Here is a 12539-nt window from a genome sequence, read left to right as displayed (position 1 = left end):
GTCAATGCTGCTGAACCAGAAACACATCCCAATTTAAAAGATATCCCTTTAGTTGACCCTACATTAACTTTTCCAGATGCATCTAGACCTCGAGATCAAAGATCCACTTCTCCTGAAGTTAACAGAGATAGAATCACCATAAATGTTCCTACTGGATTCCATGTCCTACCAGGGAAGCCAGATCATCCTGATTTCACAGCGTTCACAAGCTCATCTAATTATTTGAAACGCAATCCAGTCACCGAAATTAAGAAAGACAGCACAACAAGAATTGGTAATAATATCTCACTTAGGGAAAGAAATCATCCATTTAGCAAAATCACTAGTTCACCTACGACTATTACTTCAACAAATGGCATGAAAAAGTTCAATGACCATAATAGATTTCTGTACAATACTTTTACAGATAATGGTATATCCAGTGAATATGAAATAATTTCTTTTACAGAAAACATTTCAGAAGAAGCACATGATCCCATTTTCACAAACAGAAGGGTTTTCGATAATGAAAATGTAGTAATTGGTACGCTTGTTGATGATCCCCTTGATTATGATGCAAATCACAACGCTGGACGACTTTCAAAGGGAACAAGACCACCTGTAGAAAAGGCCTCGCTCATTAGTGACGCCAATGTATTTAGGTCTCGCGTACCCTATCCCAGTGCTGAAGTCACTGAACATCTCTTCCAAGGTAGCACTGATGTGAAAACCAGCAAACAACACCAAGGTTTGAATCATCAAGCACAAAATCCTAATTCTCATCCTTATGCCACTGCGCTCCAAAGTCCCACTGTCAATTTTGATATCAAGCCTCCCAGATTTACAATGAATCCCCAAACTGAGAAGAGTTGGAATTTTCCCCCTGAGTTTACCAAGGAGCGAACTCTGAAAGAACATCCTCTCCCTGGAGGCAACAGCGTCATCACTGTCCCAGAAGGCAAAAGACCGAAGGCCTGGAGTGCCCCAGACACAGAACCGATGTCAACAATGGAAGCGACTGAGATCATTAAAGATGATCCCATTGATCCCACTGTGATCACCACTCTTACAGATAATATGAGCCAATTCAACAGGAAAGAAATCCCATCGGCTTTCTATAGCAATGCTTCCCCAGGCAGATTAAGAGTTACAGCACCTAAATTAGGAACAGATAATAAACATAAAATAAACTTGATGGAGATGCTTCCTTCACGGAGCAGGATTACTTCTTTGCCTGAAGTCAAGGTCATTCCTGATGATGACTTTCCTCTCACCATTAAAGATATTGAGGACGCACATAATATGGATTCAATATTTTGGCCCTCTGAAAATAAGGTAACCAGCACTGTGGCAGAGTTCATTGATCTTTCCACTGAAGGTGGGTCTAAAGGTGGTTATTCTATCTGGCCTGCAAAAGGGAATATTAACTCTAAAGGATTCCCATTTCTACCATCTCCCTCCAGGCATATTCCTGACGTCTTAATTGAAAATGTTGAAACTTCTAGTCTAATGAGAGATAATCCCTTGTCTGAATATTCAATAATTGAGCTAGAAGAGTTGAAGGGAGCAGCTTATGATTCTGATGCCCTCAGAGAAGGCAGCGCTCCAGAGAGGGAGACCATAACAATACAAACTGGCATCCAAGCCACGCCCTTGGCTACGACTGTCCCGCAAAGTGGATCTACAACTTCATCGGAGAACCCCCCGGATGCTGGCATCTATTCCTTCTCCCCTAGGATTAGCGATATCCCTGCCTATTATACAATCAACAATGCTAAAATGTATTCCAAACTGCAAAGTTTAATGAAAAAAGCCTTTCTCCCTGGAACAGACTCTCAGAAGACTGTCTTTGAGAAAAGGAACCGAGGTCATCTTTCTCCTCAAAAAGATCCAGCTGCTAGAGTTGAATTAAATCGTTTTACAAATGCGGCGGCTGTGACTGTGCCTTTGGAGAAAACCTTGCCATCAGCAGCTGAGTCCAATATACTTTCAAAGAGCGACAACGCTGAGGAAGAGGAGATCCTCATTTCTGACACAGGATATACAAGTACACGGGAAGAGAGTGCTTTCTTTGTTAAACCGGATACCACATCTGCTAAAATGGAAGCATCGCCCAATTCCAAAGGAATATATCCAGGTTATTCCACATTTACTCTTGTAGAAGCTTCTAGGCCCAATGAGCAATATCCTGCCTTTCAAAACAAAGTTGCCAACAAAGGAGTAGCCATAACCAACACCCCAATTGGCTCATATGGTGCACTGTGGAAGTCAGCTCTTCCTCTTTATTTTACAGCCTCAACGGGTATCCCAAAATATTCGGAACTAGTTCCCGTTATGAATATGGGAAAAGATGGCACAAAGAAGGTGGATAATAGCATTCTACCTAAAGGAACAGTTAGCCCATCTGACAAATTTATCATTTTACCTATGACTTTCAGCTCTGACAAAGATAGGGCAAGCACCCTGAAACAAAATGTTCTTGGTCACACAAGTTTTAGAAAAAGTGAAACAGCTGCCGAATCTGACACAGCTAATTTTACAGGAGACATTTCAGAATGGATGGATGGAAACAAAATCACACCAAAATATACAGACTATGTAACTACTATGTTTGATGACAATAATTTTGAATATGTTTCAAATGGATATGCCTTTGAATCAGATGAAAAATCAATTGATCCCCTTCTAAGCATAAATATGCTCGCACATGCCCCCAAGGCACAAAGTTCTCATGCACCATTCACTGTAGGTGCTACTTCAGACAGTCTGGAAAACGCAGTACCATCAGGGTTTAAATCAACAACAAATGACCACATTTCTAGGCGGAAAAACAAAAAAATTGACACTGAGGTCATTGCTCTTGGAGATCCCACTGTCAGTTTTAATACCAAAACTCATAAACCCACACCTGACTTCCTAACACATACAAGTGATACTTTTCCTCCTACTTATCCTGCCAAAATGTCCATGGGAGAAAGCACTGCAAATGTGGATTATGACACCATTCTTTTTTCTGACATCTCTTCCTTTGGAAACAAAAAACCTGAGCATTTTGTTATTCCAGCCAGAGAACCGATAGTAGAAAGCAGAATGTTTAAACCAGACATGGTTAAGCATGTCACAAATAGAGACAATTACTATAGGAAAGACATATCACCTACCATTTATGAGACATCCACAGCCAGTGAAGCAGACACTGCCACATCCTCTATACCAAATCTATTGATGATGAAGCTGAAATAGTTGCTATGTCTGATTCAAGGTTTGGTATTTTGCCTGTAAATCAATTTTCTGATAATTTCTATATAGAGAAAAGTACGGAAGCTTTAATCAATATAGCTCATAATAGTTTTTCTCTTTGAAAATGATGCATGTCAATTTCCTAATTGCTGACATCTGCATAAAGGACAAAACTAACATTGATCATGCCAGCTTTTCTTCATCAAAGAATGCCATGTCTCCAAGATGTACATCTATAGGATTACCAGGAGTATCTCTACTTTTAAAAAATGCAACTTTCTGAAGTGTAAATGGATCAAGCCTATATAATTCACTGATATTAATATCATCAGCAGCAACAGATCCTATGTCAAAAGATTTTCTTACTTCACTGTAGCTGTCATCCCTCCAGGACAAATGACAAAATCTCTAATTATTCTAGAGTAATTCCCCTTGGCATATCCTGGTCTCCAAGTTGATTCTACTTGTTCTTCAGACAATATTAAAAATCCTGACTCTAACATGCCTGCTATTGTCAGAGAGAGCATCATTTCTTTTATTAATTCCCTCCATGGTCTAATTACACCCCCCAAGAGGACAAACACCAAGTTTTCTTTTTTTCCGAATGAAAATAGTAAACCAAATGTATATTACACAATAAAAAACCTCAAGATTCTTCAGTGAAAGACAAAGCTGCTGAATTTGGAATGAACTACCTTACAGCTGTGAATATAGTAACAGAAAACCAACCAGTTATCCAGATGGAAACCAACACCCTTCAAGAGGCTGAGATACCGTCTTTTCTTGTGAATAAAAAGGTCATTGCTTGCTGACAACAAATCAATCAATAAAGAATATAATAGGGTCAATATAGAGAGTTACCCAACCCTTCCCATACACAATGATAGCCTCCCAGATGGATCTGTGATTCAAGAAATCAACTCCATGCCTGCCGATTCAAACTTGTTCCTGGAAGTAACTTCTATCACTCTACTGATTGGAAATCTTCATTTGGGGTATTATTTCTCTGGTGGAAAGAAATTCTGGGCTTGAATTTAATGCAGCCCATCCTGGAGCAGAAAACACTGAATTTCAAACTTTGGAAAGAACAAATGTTACTCCTGAACCCATTGTTGACATAGGAAAATTTTTACCTCAGTTTCAAGTCACTTTTACTGTAATAATAATAACAAGAATGTTGAAAAAAGCACTTTCTTTGGAACTGATATTCGCAGTCACAGATAGAAGCAGCTACTTCAAGTGATAGCCTGAAAAGTCTCCAAAGAGCAAAGCGTATATGAAGGTTATAGTTGGATTACTGTAAATGTTACCTCCTTTGGATACAAATAAATAATGTTCCTATGTCCCATTACAACCTTCAATTACAAAGTATTTAGCCATGCACCAGACATTTCAATCACTCAATGAGGGAGGAACAAAACTGCAAAAATTAACTTACAAAAATCTCAAAACACAAATTGCTCATCTGGCTTCCCTCAGTGTTTCTGAAGGTGAAATGTGTTCTCTGAAGGAAGATATTGAAGCCGAAACTCCCTCAGTGACTGTGTCTCCATAGTGATTATAATCACCTCAACCAGAGATAATCCAAAACAAATTAAAACAAACAAACCTCATGCCATCAGGTTGACCCATTCATTGTAACCCAAGGTTTTCCAACATTGTATCCTTATGAGAACAAATGGCCTCATCATTCTCCCACTGGGTGTGTGGTGGATTTGAACAGCCCACTTTATGATTAGCAGCCCAGTGGCTAAGCCACAGTGCCAAGAAGGCTCCTCAATAGGGATAATAATTCTATATTCTCCAATAAATTGATAAGATCTGAAGGTAAAGAGACTTTCTAAGACAGGAATTTTAGCATCAAATGGACAGATTGATCACCTAACAGTGGTTCTTCTAAGATTTCACAAGATTTTATTCTAATGAAACCTAAGGCTTCCTGGACACCAAGGATGTCTTGAGAATTGAGAGCATTAGGGCACAACGGCTTGAAAGTTCTATTTCTCAAGACTCGTTTCCTTGTCAGGTATCTCTGAAAATCAGAAATGTGTGAAATGACCTTCCTAGAAGCTTATTATGAAATCTCTCCTTCAGTTTTGTGATTTCTACCTTTTCAGTTAAAGTAAGCCTTATATCATTAGTTTGATGGAGTTGCTACTTAAAAGAAGGTATAATTACTGAACCCAAAGCCTCAAATTTTAAAATAAATTTTAAAATACCTGTTAGCCAAAAGAGCTCCTATTAAGGCTGCCAGAAGAAAATATATATATTCTCAGAAATATGCATATATCTATAGATATAATTGACAATTCCCTGGGGAAAAAACCCAAAATATTCCTATTTATGAGAAAGACTTTCAACAATTGACTAAGATGAAATTCAGATAAAATCAAATTTATCTACAGAATCTGATCTTTTGACCTTAAACCAGATAATACATTTGATGATGATCATTTATTGGTCAAAAAGGACTGTATTACCTGGACCTGATGTCACCAACTTCATCCTCAAGATGGAAGTAATAGCTCAGAAATCACACCTTTACAACTCTACAATGGATGGCGCACACCCTCAATCTGAGACTTCCTGTTTGCTGTCAATGGAATAGAAGCACTGATAATATTGATAACCAATTCCCTCAGAAAAGAATCTTAGTATGCTACAATGAATGTGATTTCACTGCTGTACAGGTAGAAGCATAGGGGTATACCAAGAAAGCAGCTTCTGAAATTAAAAACTCTGACAAACTTTGGTGAAATTTTGAAGATGAACTATTATTGAAGTTGATGAAGATGTTAAAATAATTTCATTTGGAATTTCTGAAATGGATTAAATGCTCCTAAAATGAATATTGTTCTTTTTTTTTACATGTTTCCCAAGGATCATGTTTATTAGGCATTGAATATTTACCAGACCACCATCCTGTGGGTCCCCAAGCTCCACCCACCGCTCACCTGAGCAGAGAGATGCTTAATGCTGAGTTGCCTAGCTTAATGGCCTTGTTTACTGTATGTTTTTTAAGGTTGTTTTTTTTTGGAGGGGGTATTGTTTTTTGTTTATAGCCCACTTTATCGGGGGCTCGTACAACTTGTATCACAATCCATACATCAATCCATTGTGTCAAGCACATTTGTACATTTGTTGCCATCAACATTCTCAAAACATTTGCTTTCTGCTTAAGCCCTTGGTATCAGCTCCTCATTTCCCCTCCCTCCCACTCCCATCTCCCTCATGAACCCTTGATAATTTATAAATTATTATTTTGTCATATTTTACACTGTCCGGCGTCTCCCTTCACCACTTTTCTGTTGTCCATCCCCCAATGAGGAGGTTATATGTAGATCCTTGTAATCAGTTCCCCCTTTCCACCCCACTTTACCTCTACCCTCCTGGTATTGCCACTCTTAGCACTGGTCCTGAAGGGATCATCTGTCCTGGACTCCCTGTTGAATATTGTTCTTATTCCAATTTTGTTCACCACAGGAGACACCAAGTCTTCCAAGATGTACACCTAAGTTATCCACCTCGCTCTTTTCCTATCTTGTATATCAATACTTTCCCCAAAAGGACATAAAGTCTTCATTTACATCATGTTTTTTAATGAAACTTCACAAACATCAAGTGATAGAAAAAAGAAATTGGAGGTCAAAAGTCATCTCACTAAGTTACCCAACTTAGTGAATGATATTACCTTTGACTTGTTTTATTGCCCCAGGTGATGAAAGTATTTCTGCTTATGAAAAAAAAAATCTCTATGCTTTTTTCTCACTCTTGAGACCTCTTCTACTGAGACCCTAGTGCTGAGTATGCTTTTGAATCAACTAAAGACTTTGGGTCCCCTTAGAAGTAAAAACATCTTAAAAGAAGTTACCTTGTTAATTAACATTTTTAAGTCCTCATCTTCAAAACTAGTCTTAGTTTCCTGCAGCTAATTGTGGTTTCTCTGTATCAGTAGACCAATAGCTAACAGAAAAGAGCTGGAAACGTTGAGGTTAGTCTACACATGGGCAGTTGAGCTTAAACTGGCATCTCTAGTCTGAGGCAGGGCGGGTAGTGTGCCGTTCTATTGTGCATAGGGTCACTCTGACTGGAACTGGTTTGGTGGCACTAAGGGAAACAATAACAGCAACTCCGGTGAATACAGCTGCCCTTCTTTCAGTTAGTTTTAACTGTGTCTGAAAATTATAGTACCTTTAAGGGCATTGTTTGATTTTTTAAAAATACGAATTTTAAAGGATTAACACTTGATATAATCTCTCTTCACCATAAGCCTAAAGATTGATGTCAGAGTGATGATGTTTGATCAAACCAATATTACTATTGAGAACACTCCACCCGAAATTAAAGCTAGAATTCTTATATTGATGTATACTGTGATCTTGTTTCTGAAAAGATTTCCCATGGGATAACGTAAAGGAGACTTCAGACAAAAAGATATATGACATCAACATCTTGCCACCCACTATTTTGGGGGCTGAGATCCACTCTCCACGCACACACAAAAGTACTTCAATGGAAGATGAACCTGCTCTTACTGTTACTCAAGTTTCCTGGAGGAACTATAACCGTGGTCACCAGAAAGAGTGCTGAGTGCGCGTCAGAAGCCAGTGACCTCTTTACAATATCTTTACAGAAAACGTGAGCATTCCCTCAATGAAGAAGAAAACAAAATGCAGTCCCTCCTACCCAGATATCTTCTACAGCTTCATTCACTGCCATGAAAGCCAGGACTTTTAAAAAAAGTGGTCAAATAGTATGAATCTCAAGGAAAGATGCCTTATATATAAAGGATAGTATGACTTACGTGGAAGATAGGAGATTTGAAGCTAATGCTTACAAGGCTGTGCCTCCTAGAGTTTTCTTTACTGACACTAAAGCCACAGCATACCTGGGGTGTGGGGGCGGGGCTCTCTCTCCTCGGTCTGTTTCACAAGACACTACCTCCATGTGGGACAGCATGCCCCCTAGAAACTGCAACGTGGTGAATCCCAAGTTCCACACAATTCCTATGAAAGCTGGTTACATAATCACAGAGAAGTCCATGTGTTTTCATCCACCATCGGCAGGACTCCTGCAAGTGGGAACCCAAGCACAGCCTCCAAGGAAAGCCAGTGTCATCGCCCCTGTGTCTGATGCAACAATTGCCATGATGACCAGGGCTTCAATGACTACATTGAATACCACTGTCCGCACTGGGGATGCCACTGAGCCCACGGAAAGAGCTGGTGGGAGTGGAGGGTGTCAAGTCACCCTATGGCTGAAGATGGCTCTCCGAAAATCTATTCCCATCATCCGTCAGAAAAGAACCGAACACCAACTGAAGCCAGAATTTGCTTTGGGGTAGACAATACTATACCTAAACCAGAAGCAACTATTACTTCAGAAGGGGACCATGTTTCTTCAGTCAATGACTATATACAAGAAGGTGATTTCTCATCCACTACAGGCAACAAGAATGCACCTCCTGAAATTCATACAATTGAATCAACAACCCACACAGAGAAAGAAGCGCCCACCCTCACTGGCACTACAAACTCCATGACTTGTGAATCTATTACTGAAAGTTTCATCTCCACAAAAATTGGGAACATATCACCACCATTTGCTACTATTTCTTTAATAGATTTTTCAAATAACCTAGAAGAAGAAGATATTCTATTTGATACAATTTACCCAGGAGATAAAAATGTCTCAGTGATTTCTGAAGTCTCGGACACGTTTAAGAAAAACTCCACCTTCATTGCTGACACTCCAGCACCTTCTGACACAAAGGTTGCCCTTGGTGTTACCAATTCTCACTTCTCAGACAAACACAACCCTCATGAAGTTATGGAGTCCACCAAGGCCTTTATTCCTGAGGTTGAGATCTCTTCCTCTACTGAAAAGAATATCACTATTATTCCAGACATAACCAGCCTTGCAGAAGAAAAAGTAACTGCGATTGACCTCATTCTTTCCGAGAAGGACCCTGATGCTGTAGCTAGTTTAACTGATTCTACTGAGGACAACTTCATCACTGTGTTTGCATTCACTGACTCTGCTGAGAGGGAGAGAGACGCCCCAGGAGATGCTCCACTAACAGATGAAGAGTCGGTCGATGACATCAATGTTTGGCTGGAGAGTGAAAATTCAAAGGAAGCAGAGTCTCATGCTGTTTTGCTTACTGCTGTTGAATCCAGATATGACTTTATTGTGCCCACATCAGTAGCCATGAACTCCATGAATGACTCGCCTACTACAACGACGAAGGAGTTATCTGAAAAGGATAGCACTGAATCTGTAACGAAGACCACTGAGCCATCTTCTGGAACTGTTACCAACCTAGATGCCCCAGTTCCTGTCCTAGATACTTCAAACCACTTGGATGACACTTTTACAACTGACGTGGATCTCTTTAAACTACTAGGTGAAGATCCAGATGGGTTCATGATTTGAAAGCAGCAAAAGGAACCCCGCATAGCGCTTCAATAGCCCAGTCAGCTAGCGCTAACATCTAAGAAGTTTTTCCAGCAAGCAAAATTCTAAAACTAAGGAAGTAAATGAACATTGTAAGGCAAGTATGGTACTACTTAGAAATATAAGTCATCGTGCTGGATATGTTTATAGAAACGTTTAAAACTAAGCAGTGCAAGAGTTCCCCTCATACCATAAAGTTTCATGGTGTCACCCAAGAGTTAACTATTTTGAGAGAAAATGTCCAATGTCCTAGTCTTGAGGGACATGAACAAAGAAAAATATCGAAAGCTCACCTCATGGTAAAATTAACGATGTACATTTTAGTTTATCCTAAATAGTGTATTTCAATGAGCTATAAGGAAATGGAGAGAATTTAATTAACATATCTTTAAAAATCATTAAAAGATTTTCTAAAATGCATATGCTAATGCCAACCAGATTTTGTTCCATTAGTACACAACTAATGATTTTCTTCTATTAAATATATGCACTCTAATATTATATATATATAACCCTCACTCACAAAATAATTAAGGCTATTCAGTAACTACTCAGTACCCACAGGTGAGGTACATATACTATAAACAAAGTTCTTGGTTCTGATGTATGTAAGATAAGGTAAAATAGTATTTTACAAACGTACATTTGTCAAACTATTATGTGTAAACATATTAATCAAGTTTATTTTATTTTAAAACTCCTGAATTATTGTCATTTTTTTCCAGGTGTTAAACATTGAGTCTCCTATTCTTCCTATGATTTTGGTTAGCTACTGAAGGACATATAGCTTGATTCTTTTCTGACACAGACTTTTTAAATAGGTCTGTTTTCACTTTACTGATTTCTCTTCAATAAACCAATTGACCGCAACTGAATTACTATGTGTGGTTGTGTTTGTTATACTAGCATAGAATGTTCACATTAGGAGAGATACAAAGAAAATGAAAATCCATAGTTTACTTAAAGAACAAATTAATATATAGCCTACTAATCCATTCCCTAGTTGATTAGGACTCACAGTGATCTTATAGGACAGAATAGACCTACTTTTAAGAGTTTCTGAGATTGTAAATCTTTACAGGTGCATGATGCTTCATCAGAGAGGTTGGTGGGTTTGAACCACTGATCTTGCAGTTAGCAACTCAAAGTATTAATGAATAGCAACTCATAAATTTATTCTATTAAGAGAGAAACAAAAGTGAAGAAAATAATGGATGAAAAGCAAAGGGCATGTTTCAGAGAGATGAGGTGTAAGAATGTGTATCACTGGATAGACAATTGTCTTGTTTGGGCTAGTCGCTGCAGACTGGGTTCAACTCATGGAGACTTTATGAGTAGGGGAATGAAATCCTGCCACTCAGTGCTGTGCCATCTTCAAGTTTTAGTCCATTGTTGTGCTATTGGGTCCATTCAACTCATGGAAGGTTCCCCCTGGCTTTTGCTGACTCTACTTCAGCAAACAGATAGTCTATAAACAAATACAGAAGCATATTCAAACTCAGAAATACATTTTATCATAAAAAATATCCTACTTAAAACATAGACTGCAAAACCTTGAGACATGACGGTCAATAAATCATGCCTTAACTGATCATTTGGTGAAAAAATTATTTTATGTAAGTACTATTTAAGACCATCCTCTAAAACAAATTCCATCAAATTAAGGATCTTAGTGTTATGGTTGCTATGAATTAGAATTGTGTTTAATAGTGAGCTTTTTCAGTGGAAAATAAAATTATATAAAACTAAGAAGGAAAACTACATTTATATTTATCAAAATACGATTGAAGCATCTACTTAAACATTTAATAAAGGGAAAATATATATTTAAAATTTGTAAAGATGTAAGAAAGCTAAAATCAAGTCATAATTGAAGAGAAAGATTGTGTTATGTATAGCAATAAAAAGATTATTTTACTTACCCAGCAAAATTCTTACAAAGAAAACTTTTTCAATGAACAGTAGAAATAGGAAAGATAATTCATGTGATACAAATTTCCAATAAAAATATTTTTAAAAATTCGCTGAGAGTACTCAAGAAAAGAAAAACATTTTTTTACATTTTTCATTAACAATGATGTTTTTAAATATTTATTGTTAACTAAGACATATTTGTCCAAGTTTTCTGGGCAGCAGTTTGACAATATGTGCAATCAGCATTAAAAATATTTAAAGTTTGGCCTAGCTGTTTAGCTGTTTCACAATTAAGAATTTTCTTAAGCATTGAAAAGAGACCATGGAGGCAGCTCAGAGTTCTTAGAGCCCAGCTACAGGTAAGCATAGGGGCAGGTGTAAAGACAGCCGAGAGCCGCGCAGGACTTTGTTCTGTTGTGCACATAGTGCTGTGGGGCGGGACCGACTCAATGCATCAGAGGCAAGCATTGTTGTTTTTGCATGCAGAATAACCTTATATCTTCTTTAAAACCCTGTAATAAGGCATATTGTTATACCCATTCTACAGATAACGAAACTGCATCAGAAAAGCTCCACAACAGACCCCGCCTTCACAATTAACATGCAGGAAAGAAAGCCTCAAGTCCAGGCGCTCTCGCTCCAGAGCCCGGCTCTCTTAATTGCTACTCGATCACTCTCATAGATTTTAATGCAACGATGGTATCAAAGAACTAGACTCAAGGATGTTATACTACAAATTTATAAAGGAGATCCACTGAACACAATCTAAAATTCTAATGATAAGGGATTGGTTATATTTTGATATATCCATGTAAAGCGATAGCATGTACCTCTTAAGAACATTTATATAGAAATTCAATCACTATAGGAGTGAGCACATTAATTGGTGTGTGTGTGTGTGTGTGTGTGTGTGTGTGTGTGTGTATACCTAGGTGGTGAAAATGGTTAAG

General features: G+C 38.2%; 1 protein-coding gene and 1 long non-coding RNA gene across 2 annotated transcripts in view; one reads left to right on the top strand and one right to left on the bottom strand.

Moving 5' to 3' along the window:
• The window catches only part of LOC142443630 (uncharacterized), a 121629-nt gene that overhangs the window by 90949 nt on the left and 18141 nt on the right, over positions 1 to 12539 (bottom strand). The window lies entirely within an intron of this gene.
• CABS1 (calcium binding protein, spermatid associated 1) lies at positions 8473 to 9654 on the top strand. Its single transcript, XM_075544937.1, has one exon. The coding sequence runs from the start codon at positions 8473 to 8475 to the stop codon at positions 9652 to 9654; it is 1182 nt and encodes a 393-aa protein (XP_075401052.1).

The sequence above is a fragment of the Tenrec ecaudatus genome, chromosome 3 (assembly GCF_050624435.1).
Source record: "Tenrec ecaudatus isolate mTenEca1 chromosome 3, mTenEca1.hap1, whole genome shotgun sequence".
NCBI classification, from domain to species: Eukaryota; Metazoa; Chordata; class Mammalia; order Afrosoricida; family Tenrecidae; genus Tenrec; species Tenrec ecaudatus.
The sequence above is the reverse complement of the archived record's forward strand: the minus strand, read 5'-3'. Positions and strand labels throughout refer to the sequence as shown.